Below are 13165 nucleotides of genomic sequence, written 5' to 3'. Positions count from 1 at the left end.
ACCCTGGTAAAGCCCTGCTGAGCAGGGGGCGTAGCCTCAGGTCCCCTGGCCCGGCACCAAAACAGGGGCGTGCCTTGAGGTCTCCCGTCAAGCCCCGCCAGGTGGGGGACACGGCCTGAGATACCCTGTCAAGCCCTGCTGGGTTGGGAGCATGGCCTGAGGTCCCCTGTGAAGCCCCGCCAGGCGGGGAGGGGGGGGCGCGCAGCCTCAGGTCCCCCGGCCCGGCACTGGGAGCGAGGTGCAGCCTGAGGTCCCCCATCAAGCCCCGCTGGGCAGAGGGGCCGCAGCCTGAGTTCCCCCGACCCAGCACTGGGGGTGCACCTTAAGGTCCCCCATCAACCCCACTGGGTGGGGAGCACTGCCTGAGGTCCCCTGACAAGCCCTGCCAGGCAGGGGGGTGCAACCTCAGGCCTAGTGCTGGGGTGGGGGGTGCTGCCTGAGGTCCTCCGGCCTTGTGCCGGGGTGGGGGGCGCAGCCTGAAGTCCCCTGTCAATCCCTACCTGGTGGGGGATGCGGCCTGAGGTCCCCTAGCCCAGCACCAGGACAGGAAGCGCACCTTGAGGTCCCCCGTCAAGCCCCGCCGGGTGGGGGGCATGGCCTCAGGTCCCCTGGCCTGGTGCCAAGGCAGGAGGTACAGCCTGAGGTCCCCCAGCCTGACGCGAGGGCGGGAGACACAGCCTGAGGTCCCCTGTCAAGCCCTGCTGGGTGGGGGTTGTGGCCTGAGGTCCCCTGTCAAGCCCCACGGGGGCGGGGAAGGACGTAGCCTCAGGTCCCTGCTGATTGCTTGTTAAGGCTCCTTAAGGGAACTTGGCCTCAGCTGTGGGTGCAGTCATCTTTGTGATGGAGTGATGGTCAATTAGCATATTCCCTCTTTATTAGATAGGATTATTGTATTTCCCATACAAACAACTATAAACCTACTTTTGCCCTACCCATATATTAGCATTATTCTTGTTAGCCTATACAAGCTCTTTCATGACTGGCACTAGTTATCGATCTCACCTTACAGCAGAAAATACATGCAACATGTTCACAAAAAGCAGTACAACACAGAGGTTAAGGGCATAAAACCCTAGAGTTTCTGCTTCTTAGCTAAGTGACCTAGATAATAGTCTTCACCTCTATGGACCCTAGTTTCTTCACATGAGCCTGACACACAATAAACACAGTAATATGTGAACTATTACCCTTACTACCTCCAAATGTTTTTATGAAATTGTTCCTAAGATGGAACATATAAATAGTGCCAGTGATAAAGTAGCAAAAGATATATAACCAAACCCACCAGCTAAATAATGCTTTTTAACAGAACTAATTGTATAAGTCTAAATACCACCCTCAGAAATGAAACAGAAATAATATCACTGATGCAAAAACAAATTAAAACAGATAAAAACATGAAACACTGACACAAGGAAATAGTTATATATTAATATTTCAAGCCAGCATAAGGAAGAGTGGCATGTGTGCATAAGGGAGAGTAATGTTCACTTGCTCCTCAGAAATAAAAGATCTGCTCATTCTTCAGGAATATAATCACACAGTCACATGATCCTGAGGAGTCTCTTTCTGATTATCAAGAAAGATAGTAAAATGGCAAACCCAAAATACAGAAAAGTCCACTTAGGTTTTGAAACAAAAAAAAATACATTTTCCAGTGAGGCACAATTTAAAACTTTTATCTTCTTTTTCCTTTTTAAGGAGGGGAAGCAGGATGTCTATGATTTCTGCATAGCAGTGATTGTGAAAGACAACACTACATATTGCAGGGATAAAATTTACAATGTTAACTTTATGAGATCACAGAAAGTATTTAGGACGGTATTCCTTTTTTCTTTTCTTTCTTTTTCCTTTCTTTTTTTTTTTTTAAACATAAGAAACTAGAGGCCCGGTGCATGAAATTCATGCACTCGAAGAGGGGTGGGGGTCCCTCAGCCCAGCCTGCATCCTCTCTCAGTGCAGGAGCTCTCGGGGGATGTCCCGTGGGGAGCGGGCCTAAGCCATCAGTCGGACATCCTTAGTGCTGCCATGGAGGCGGGAGAAGCTCCCACCACTGCTGCTGCGCTCGCCAGCCATTAGCCGGGCTTCTGGCTGAGCGGAACTCCCCCTGTGGAAGTGCACTGGCCACCAAAGGGCAGCTCCTGCATTTAGCATCTACCCTCTGGTGGTCAGTGCACATCACAGCAACCGGTCATTCTCAGTTCAGTCAATTTGCATATTAGCCTTTTATTATATAAAATTACTATATAGGACTAGAGGCCCAGTGCACAAAATTCATGCAAGGCGGGGGAGGTGTCCCTGAGCCCAGCCTGCACCCTCTTCAATCTGGGACCCCTCAGGGGATGTCCGACTGCCGGTTTAGGCCCGATCCCTGAGGGATCGGGCCTAAACCGGCAGTCAGACATCCCTCTCACAATCTGGGACTATAGGCTCCCAACTGCTCACCTGACTGCCAGCCTGATCACCCCCTAACCACTCTCCTGCCAGGCTGATCGATGCCTAAATGCTCCCCTGCCAGCCTGATTGCCCCCAACTGCCCTCCCCTGCTGGCCCGGTAACCCCCAACTGCCCTACCCTGCCAGCCAGATCGCCCCCAACTGCTGTCCTCTGCCGGCCTGGTCACCCCTAACTGCCCTCCCCCGCCGGCCCAGTCGCCCCTAACTGCCCTCCCCTGCCAGCCTGGTTGCCCCTAACTGCCCTCCCCTGCCAGCACAGTCGCCCCCAACTGCCCTCCCCTACCAGCCTGGTCACCCCTAACTGCCCTCCCCTGCCGACCCAGTTGCCCCTAACTGTCCTCCCCTGCAAGCCTGGTCACCCACAACTGCCCTCCCCTGCAGGCCTGGTCACCCCTATCTGCCCTCCCCTGCCGGCCTGGTCACCCCCAACTGCCCTCCCCTGCAGGCCTGGTCGCCCCCAACTGCCCTCCCCTGCCGGCCTGGTCACCCCTATCTGCCCTCCCCTGCTGGCCTGGTCACCCCCAACTGCCCTCTCCTGCCGACCTGGTCACCCCCAACTGCCCTCCCCTGCCGGCCTGGTCGCCCCCAACTGCCCTCCCCTGCAGGCCTGGTCGCCTCTAACTGCCCTCCCCTGCAGGCCTGGTTGCCCCCAACTGCCCTTTCATGCCGGCCCAGTCGCCCCCAACTGCCCTCCCCTGCCAGCCATCTTGTGTGGTCACCTTTGACCACATGGGGGTGGCCATCTTGTGCGAGGGTGTGAGGGTCAATTTGCATATTACCTCTTTATTATACAGGATTTTAAAGTAAGACTCTGAGAATGAAATATCCTCACAGTTTTCTTTCAACACACCCAAGACCTCTACTTATTTTATTACAATTAATACAAGATAATGTACTGGTTTATGGCTCAGGAACAAGACTGCCTGGGTTTAATGCTGACTCTGTCACCATTGTGCATCCTTGGGTTCCGTTTCCTCATCTATAAAATGTGCTTAGAAACAGCACACACTTACAGGGGCATAGCAAATACTAAATGAGTTAATGCATGCCTGGCACGTAACAAATACTCAAAAAAATGTTGGCTGGTATTATTACAAAATTAGTCCACATAAAGCTTTAACATAAAATTTCTGAGAAGAAAATACATATATAGCTGAGTAGATGGAAATAATAGCAATAGATCAAGAAATGTGGTAAAGTGTTAGCATTTTCCTCCAGCTTTAGGTACACGAGCTAAATATCTATCAACGTAAAATGGAATTTCTCCAGTAGAATGTATATCAACTCCACATAAGTGACTCAGAAAATAATCTACTGTCATGGTTACTTAAATTTACTTACGTTTCATATCCATATTTCGGGTTTTATAAACAAAATATGTATAAATCTGTGTGGTGCGTATTAGAATCTGGTCTCCACTATAGCGTATTGAGCGATACCACCAAGACCCCTAAAACACAAATAAAATTAAATAAGAAATAAAGCATAAAAACTATAATAAATGCTAGTTTAATAAGGAATATGTTTGTGGTCAAATTTTCTAAATGCTCATAAACCAATAAAAATTCCTCAGCTTTAGAACAAATACCCTCAATACATATTTTAAATTATTTATTTTGCAAATATTTATACTGCCTGATGACTACCTCACTACAATTATACCATTAAGACATTTAAGTTTCAGCTAGAAATTGTTTGAAGACAAAACAGAAATGAACCAACCCACTACTATAAACAATAAGCTGGTTCCTGATAAATGGCATGTCTTCAATAAATATTTAACAAATAAATGAAGAAGCAATTTTACTATTTTAATTCACATTTTTCTATACAATTGGATCTCACACAAAAATCCTATGAACAAGGCACACAGGTTAATTATTAGCCTCACATAGGACTCAAGAACTATAAGAGCAAAAAGAACACCAGTCATAAAAGTAATAAACAGTAAAATCATAAACTTTATGGTATTTACATATTGAGGTACCATGTAGCTGTTTTAAAAATGAGATCACTCTAAATGTCGTGCCCCTAATATTTAAAGCAAAAATGTCATAGAACAATACATATAAGCTATTTTGTAACATGTGTATAGAAAAATACAGGTTGGGGCAAAAGTAGGTTTACAGATGTTTATATGGAAAATAATACAATTAATAAATAATAAAACAAGAATAAATTCTGTTTCATGTACTGTAAACCTACTTTTGCCTGACATTGTATTTAAAAGGGAAATCACCAAACTTAAGTAGCGATTATCTCTACCAGAGAAAATGGAGGGAGGTAGTGAAGGAAGACTCATTTTAAACTCTAAATACAACTGTAGTATTATCAGTTGTGTCTAACTTCTGAATTGGGAGAAAATATACTTTAGCATACTCAAGTGATGTCACCTTTAGAAGACCTTTAAAATATAGTTGAATATAAGATTCTTAAAATTCAAGGATCAATGGATTATACATAGATAGATTATACAATCTAACAAGGACACTCCAAAGCATACCAACAATCCCTTTCCAAAAATATGTTCATAAAAAGAGCTAGAACTTACCACAACAACTGGAAGGATGACCATGAATGCCAATCCATATACAAGTAAAACCTAGAATTAAAGAGAAAAAAATTAAAAGACCTATATGCGAAAAACTACAGGACACTGAAAAAAGAGATAGAGGAAGATGTAAACAGATGGAAGAACATACCATATTCATGGATTGGTAGAATCAACATCATCAAAATGTCCATACTACCCAAAGCAATCTATAGATTCAATGCACTCCCCATTAAAATACCAACAGCATATTTCACAGACCTAGAAAGAACTCTCCAAAAATTCATCTGGAATAAAAAGAGACCCCGAATAGCCACAGCAATCCTGAGAAAGAAGAATAAAGTAGGAGGGATCTCAATACCAGATTTCAAGCTGTATTACAAAGCCACTGTCCTCAAAACAGCCTGGTACTGGCACAAGAACAGACATATAGATCAATGGAATAGAATAGAGAATCCAGATATCGACCCAAACCAATATGCGCAATTAATATTTGACAAAGGAGGCATGAGCATACAATGGAGTCAAGACAGTCTCTTCAATAAATGGTGTTGGGAAAATTGGACAGATACATGCAAAAAAAATGAAACTAGATCACCAACTTACACCATACACAAAAATAAACTCAAAATGGATACAGGACTTAAATATAAGACGGGAAACCATAAAAATACTAGAGGAATCCACAGGCAGCAAAATCTCAGACATATGCCAAAAGAACTTTTTCAGTGATACTGCCCCTAGGGCAATGGAAGCCAAAGAGAAAATAAACAAATGGGACTACTTCAAAATAAAAAGCTTTTGCACAGCAAAAGAAACCATCAACAAAACAACAAGAAACCCCACTGTATGGGAGAATATATTTGCAAATGGTATCACTGATAAAAGTTTAATTTCCAACATCTACAGGCAGCTTATACAACTTAATAAAAGGAAGATAAATGATCCAATAAAAAAATGGGCAACGGACCTAAATAGAATCTTTTCGAAAGAAGACAGAAGGAAGGCCAAGAGACACATGAAAACATGCTCAAAGTCACTAATTATCCGAGAGATGCAAATCAAAACGACAATGCGATACCATCTCACACCTGTCAGAATGGCTATCATCAACAAATCAACAAACGACAAGTGTTGGCGAGGATTCGGAGAAAAAGGAACCCTCGTGCACTGCTGGTGGGAATGCAGACTGGTGCAGCCACTGTGGAGAACAGTATGGAGTTTCCTCAAAAAACTGAAAATGGAACTCCCATTTGACCCAGTAATCCCACTCCTAGGAATATATCCTAAGAAACCAGAAACACCAATCAGAAAGGATATATGCACCCCTATGTTCATAGCAGCACAATTTACAATAGCTAAGATTTGGAAACAGCCTAGGTGCCCGTCAGCAGATGACTGGATCAGAAAACTATGGTACATCTACACAATGGAATACTATGCTGCCATAAAAAAGAAGGAATTACTACCATTTGTAGACACCTGGATGGAATTAGAGAACATTATGCTAAGTGAAATAAGCCAGTCAATGAAAGAAAAATACTACATGATCTCACTCATTTAGGGATAATGAAAAACATTATAAACTGATGAACAAAAAGATAATTACAGAGGCAGTAAAGCATCAAACAGACTGTCTAATTACAGCGGTAAGGTTAGGGAGAGGTGGGGGAAATAAGAGATCAACTGAAGGACTTGTATGCATGCATATAAGAGTAACCAACGGATGCAAGACATTGGGGGGTGAGGGCATGTATGGGAGTGGGGTGGGGGGGGGAGCAATGGTAAGATATGTACACATATAATACCTTAATAAAAATTTGAAAAAAAAATAAAAAATAAATAAAAAAAATAAAATAAAATGCACTTTGGAAAAAAAAAAAAATAAAGAGAAAAAAATTATGGTCTTCATCAGGCAAATTATAACAACATCCATGAACACTTATTTTGAGGTTTACATGGAGGAGGCACTATTAAAAGCACTCCTCATGTATTATTTTGTTTAATTCTTATTTTCAAGTCCTCTGAGGAAGGTACCATTATTATTTTCCTTTTGCAGATAACCTGCAGCATATATATGTTTCATAGCTTGTCCTAGGTCACACAGCTAGTAAGTAGGTGGGAACCAGGATTGGCATTCCACCTACAGAAACTGTTCTTTGCCACTACAATAAATTACCTTTTCATTTGTCTATAGAAAACACCAGCAAAACAGAAATTATATTTCCCTTCCAGTCAAGTACTTATATATCCACAACTTGGCAAGTGGTTAATGCCTTGGAAATAAATAATAATAGAACCCTGTTTGGTTCCTTTGTCTAAATATTGAGGAGTAACTTCATAATGTTCTGTTTGAAGTCTATTGGGGTCTCAGATTTTTCTCCTACTGCTTGATCCCTAATCTGGTAGCTAACTATGTTTCTCTTCTTTAGTATTCCCAGAATAAGCCTAGGCATGATAAACACACTTACATACAGCAACTATATACCACTGAAGAAAACAAATGTTAATCTACCATAAAATAACATTAAATAGCCATTTCAAAACAAATTACAGACTATATGGATTTTGGTTTTTATTACTTCAAAGATAGCTCCTAGATAATTATTTTCAAGAAAGCAGGGAATCCCTGACATTTTAGAGTTCAGCATCTATGTGATTGAAGTCTGATATCCTACTACCTCCTTAAGTACCATATGGAATATATACCACTAATCTAGCATATATTATAATTAATTTAGCCTGGGTAAATGTGAAATGAAGGGTAATTTAACATTTGAGTACAACTTAGGATAAATACCGATACCATAAAAAAGAGAGTAGTTCCAGGACTTCAGTAAAGACAGCGGCATAGATAAAGACAGTATTTGAATCCTCCAACTAAGAATAACCATCATTCAGAACCACCTAAAATCTAGCTGAATGGAAGACCTAAAACTAGGGATTTAAGGAAGCTACATAGAGACTCGTCAGAGGGGCAGGAACTTGGAATGGGCTAGTCCCACACCCACATGTGCTAGATAAAAATCAGGAGGACTATCTCAGCTATGGTGGTCTCCCTAAGGAGCAAGGAATCCCAGCTCCATACCAGGCCCCCCAGCCCAGGGTTCCAGTGCCAGGAGGATAAGTCCCCATAACTTCTGGCTGTAAAAACCAGTGGGGATTGTGGTTGAGTGATAATGAGGGCTGCTGGAGTCCCATGCAGTTTCTCTTAAAGGGCCTGCACATGGATTTATTCGGACTCACTCCCTCTGAGCTCCAGCACTGGGACAGCAGCTCAAAAGGCACGAGGGACATATGCAGGGAGGAACTGAATTATCTGGCATCAGAGCAAGAGCTGGAGGAGCAGAGAAATGTGCTGGCAGAAGCCACTGTTCTTTTTCTGAGATCCTCTCCAACCTCAAAGAGCCAGCAAATGGGTGCCATATCTGAATCTCCATCAACCTGGCTCACACTGTTCACCACACTCTGGTAATTGCCTGAGACCCCATTCCACCCAACTTGAGGGCCCACCCAAGCCGTTTCCAGTGGTTTTTCCATACCAACTGCCTTTCTTGGCACCTGCTACAGACTTCCCTAAAATCTCTCAAACAAGCAGCATCTGGTCTTGGCATCTCCTGTACCTCTCGCTAAGTGGGCCCAGCCCCAGCACTAGTGGCAGCCAGCCTTGTTTTGCAGCTTGGCCTCTCCTGGGCACCTCCAAACCCTGCACAAGTAGGAGCCATCTGCAGATTGCTTCATAGCTCATGCCAGGTGGTCCCAGGCAGGCAAAGGCAGTGGATGACCTTGCACCTCCTGGGAGTCCCCAGAGCCAGTGTACCTGGTGGACAGCTTCAGACCATGCCAGATTACAATCCTACCACCTTTACTAGCAAGAAACTATTGGGGCTAACTTGGTGAGCACAATAGCTCCAATGAAGTTCTATAGGGTCGGCTCCTGCACAGCAGCTACTCTGCTGTAGTCACAGTAGGTCCTCACAGCCAACTGGCCTGCGGGGTCAATCCCTCCAAGTGATGCCAACAGCAATTAAGGCTCAATTACAACAGGACAGTGCACACAGCCCACACAGGGGCGCACCTAGAGTTCCCAGCTGGGGTAACAGGGGAGGCTGCGCCACTGGGCCCTACAGGACAACTACTACACAAGGCCACTCTACTAAGTCTCCAGGAGACACAGCAGCTCTACCTACTACATAGAAACAAACTTAGGGAAGTAGCCAAAATGTGGAGATAAAGCAAAAGGTCCCAAATAAAAGAACAGGAGAAATTTCCAGAAAAAGAGCTAAATGAGCCCTGGCCAGTGTGGCTCAGTTGGTTGGTTTAGAGCAGTGGTCAGCAAACTGCGGCTCGTGAGCCACATGCGGCTCACGAGCTGCGGTTTGCCGCTCTGTTAACTAATGAGTTTTCCGACCACTGACCTAGACTCTCGATTCCAATAATTACAGGCTGTTGTTGTTCCTTGTGATTAAGCCCCTATCCCAGTGGTCGGCAAACTCATTAGTCAACAGAGTGGCAAACTACGGCTCGCGAGCCGCATGTGGCTCGCAAGCCGCAGTTTGCCGACCACTGGGTTAGCGTGTCATCCTGTACACCAGAGGTGGCTGGTTCAATTCTTTGTCAGGGCACATACCTGGGTTGCAAATTTGATCCCAGGTCCGGGCATGTGTTAGAGGCAACCAATCTATGTTTTTCTCTCACAGCCATGTTTCTCTCTCTCCCCATTACCCTCTTTAAAAAAAAAAAAAAAAAAAAAAAAAAATCAATAAAATTTAAAAATTTTTTAAATAAAAAAAGAAAGAATTAAATGAAATGGAAGCAAGCAAGCAAACTACCATAGAGTTCAAAACAATGGTTATAAGGATGCTCAAGGAATTTAGTGAGAACTTCAACAGCATGAAAAAGGACACAGAAATCATAAAAAGGAACCAAACAGAAATGAAGGATATGCTAAATGAAATGAATAATTTACAGGGAATCAACAGTAGAGTTGATGAAGCCAAGAATCAAATCAGTGATTTGGAACATAAGGAAGCCAAAATATGCAATCAGAAGAGTAAAAGAAATCCAAAAAAAGGTAGTATAAGGAGCTTCTGAGACAACTTCAAGTGTACCAACATACACATCATGGGGTCACTGGAAGGAGAAGAGAAGAACCAAGAAATTAAAAACCTATTTGAAAAAAATAATGACAGAAAACTTCCCTAACTTGGTGAAGGAACTAGACATACAAGTCCAGGAAGTGCAGATACTCCCAAACAAGGTGAACCCAGAGACCCATACCAAGACACATCCTATATAACAAGAGAGGAATATGCTAATTATCCATTATGCCATATGGCATAACAACCGACCGCGTAATGACCAGATCATGGATCTGCAGAAGGATGGGGCAGCAAAATACAAATGGGGGGCGGAGAGCTACAGGAGGGGGCAGGGCAGCAAGGTATGAGGGGGGCCGGGAGGAGTTACAGGAGGGCAGGGCAGTGGGAAGAGAGCTACAGGAGGGCGGCAGAGACCTACTGGCACACGGATTCGTGCACAGGGCTACTAGTCTTAAATAAATGCAAAAGGTTAAAGACAAAGAATCTTAAAAGCAGCAAGAGAAAAATAGTTACCTATAAGGGAGCTTCCATAAGACTAGAAAGAAAAAGAAAGACTAGAAAGTTCAAAAGAAACTTTGCAGGCCAAAAATGAATGGCAAGAAATATTCAAAGTGATAAAAAGCAAGGACCTATAACCAAAATTACTCTACCCAGCAAAGCTATCATTTTGAATCAAAGGACATAAAAAGCTTCCAAGACATGAAAAGGCTAAAAGAGCTCATCACCACCAAATCATTATTATATGAAACTAGTGGCCCGATGCATGAATTCATGTACACTGAAAGGAAATTAATTAGAAGAAATGTTTTAATATCACTATTCGCCCTTTCTCTATAATACAAGTGTCAACCAAATTCATGATCAACAATGACAGATCAAAACACACGTGTGTGACTGGTGCCAGCAAGACCTTTGTATGTATCACACATGTGCAAGTCAACTTAGCCTTTTATATATATAGAATATAGAATAAACTTGCTTAATTAGACCTACTTTCTGATTTAGCTAAACTTCCTCCAGCCCAGTGAAGCACCCCAACTTCTCTTTCAGGTAATTGTCAGCAACACAGCAGTAAATATCAACACAAAGCAGATTATTATTTTAGATCATGCAGGGAGAACAAAGGGTAAAATATTTAACTGCAGCAATGTTTGACTATATTCTATGCAGTGAAAAAACGTGAAGTCATTTTCAAGTTCCACCATTTCTTCCTTCTTTTCAGTCGGGTCAAGTTTCTAAGCTTTCTAAATCTCTGTTTTCCAGCTAATGAAAAGGAAATAGGATTCCACTGAGTCTCCTATCCACCTACTCCAGGACTTCTGTGAGGATCAAATGAGATGATGCCTGGGAAAACGCTTCACAGACATTTGGTTAAAGTATAAAATGTTTCCACCTGGCTATAAAGCAAGTCGTGTTTCTGGGCTGAAGAAACTCCAAGGAGGCTAGTCACTAGGGAGAGGAAGCCAGATGTTGCTACGTGACATTACCCAGGGCCCATAGCCACCATTTCCGGGCTGAGTTGGGTTGGGCTGTGGGTCACATTTTGCGCCATGGGGTCTCGGCAGTGTCAGCTGCAATTTGGTGGGGTGTTGCTCCACCGTGGTGGCGGGGCCTGTGTCCCACTTGGGAGAAGTCAAGTGTTGCTTTGGGGGCACCAGGTCCAAGGTGCCATTTCTCTGTAAATAGCCAGTGCACATCACGACAGCTCCTGCGTTGAGGGTCTGCCTCCTGGTGATCAGTGCATGTCATAGCGACTGGTTGGAGGGACATTTAGCATATTAGCCTTTTATATATATATATATATATATAGATGTTAAAGGGTCTTCTTTAAGAAGGGATAAAAAAGATTAAAAATATGAACAATAAAATGGCAATTAATGCATATCTATCAACAACTGAATATAAAAACCAAAATAAATGAACAAGCAGAACAGAAACAGACTCATAGATGCAGAGAATATTTTGACAGCTGCCAGACAGGAAGGGGTTGAAGGGATGGGTGAAAAAGGTGAAGGGATTAAGAAGTACAAATTGGTTGTTACAGAATAGTCAAGGGGATGTAAAGTACAGCATAGGGAATATAGTCAATAGTATCCTAATAACTCTGCCTGGTGTCAGATGGGTATGAGATTTACTGGGATGAGGTTTAAGTTATATGTCTAATCACTGGGTGTACACCTAAAACTAGTATAATATTGTATGTCAACTGAATTGGAAAATAAAAAATGATTAATGGTAAATAAAATTTAAAAAGCAGTAGTTCCCCAAACCAAGGGTATGACCTGATCTGAAACTGCCTCCAAAAGAAAATCACAACTTTGTTTTAAGACTACAGTTAGAACACACTAACCCAAACCAGCAACCTAACCATAAGAAAGAATTCTTTTCTCCATCACATAAAAAGTTTCACAATACACAGTTAAATTAAAAATAGCATACCAGTATTTTCATTGTAATCGATCTCTTTATGTCAAACATATTATAATGTGATTTCAATAGACTCACCAAAATTGAATTTTTCTGGTCAACTATCCAAGCTGGCAGGGCTATTCCGAAGCTTGTGGCTAAAATAGAAAGAACATTTCTGTATTTCCAGAATTAATATCCCAAAATTCTGATTCTCATCCCTGCCCCCCCCTTCCAAAAAAAACAGAAAAATCATCTTATAACATGTGTTCTCATTACACAAATTAATGGAAATAGTCTATATCTGAAACTAAATCTTTCCAGAAGGAAAAAAAATTTTCAAAGTACATGAATTTCTTCTTTAAAAAAATCTAAATCCCTTTATATTTCCTGAGTTTATGTAAACACTGTGAATATGTGAGAAAATATTTAAAGTCAGAAAAGAAAGTATTTTTGTCATTCAATTTTTATGAACTACTAACTGGAAATATGAATGACAGTGACTACTCTTGTCATCAAATCAATCTAAGTTTTATCTTACAAACTATTCTCTAGAAAGAAAAATAAAGTTAAAAATTAATTAAAGAGAACTCAATTTACACATCTGTTTAATTCCCTGTGGCTGTAATTTTCCTACTCGTAAACCAAGA

The 13165-nt window shown here is 42.4% G+C and overlaps 1 protein-coding gene across 2 annotated transcripts in view; it reads right to left on the bottom strand.

The window, feature by feature from the left end:
- The window catches only part of SEC63 (SEC63 homolog, protein translocation regulator), a 78800-nt gene that overhangs the window by 28974 nt on the left and 36661 nt on the right, over nucleotides 1-13165 (bottom strand). For both annotated transcript variants that reach the window (XR_013960443.1, XM_080665309.1), the window contains exons 6-8: nucleotides 12615-12673; nucleotides 5008-5058; nucleotides 3798-3906 (exon numbers count right to left, since the gene is read on the bottom strand). Coding sequence is in view for 1 of the 2 variants with exons in the window: in XM_080665309.1 (XP_080521435.1) it covers nucleotides 3798-3906; nucleotides 5008-5058; nucleotides 12615-12673 (219 nt within the window). In the remaining variant the exon portion in view is untranslated. The remainder of the gene's footprint in view (nucleotides 1-3797; nucleotides 3907-5007; nucleotides 5059-12614; nucleotides 12674-13165) is intronic.

Source organism: Plecotus auritus (genome assembly GCF_963455305.1).
Source record: "Plecotus auritus genome assembly, chromosome: 4".
Taxonomy (NCBI): domain Eukaryota; kingdom Metazoa; phylum Chordata; class Mammalia; order Chiroptera; family Vespertilionidae; genus Plecotus; species Plecotus auritus.
The sequence above is the reverse complement of the archived record's forward strand: the minus strand, read 5'-3'. Positions and strand labels throughout refer to the sequence as shown.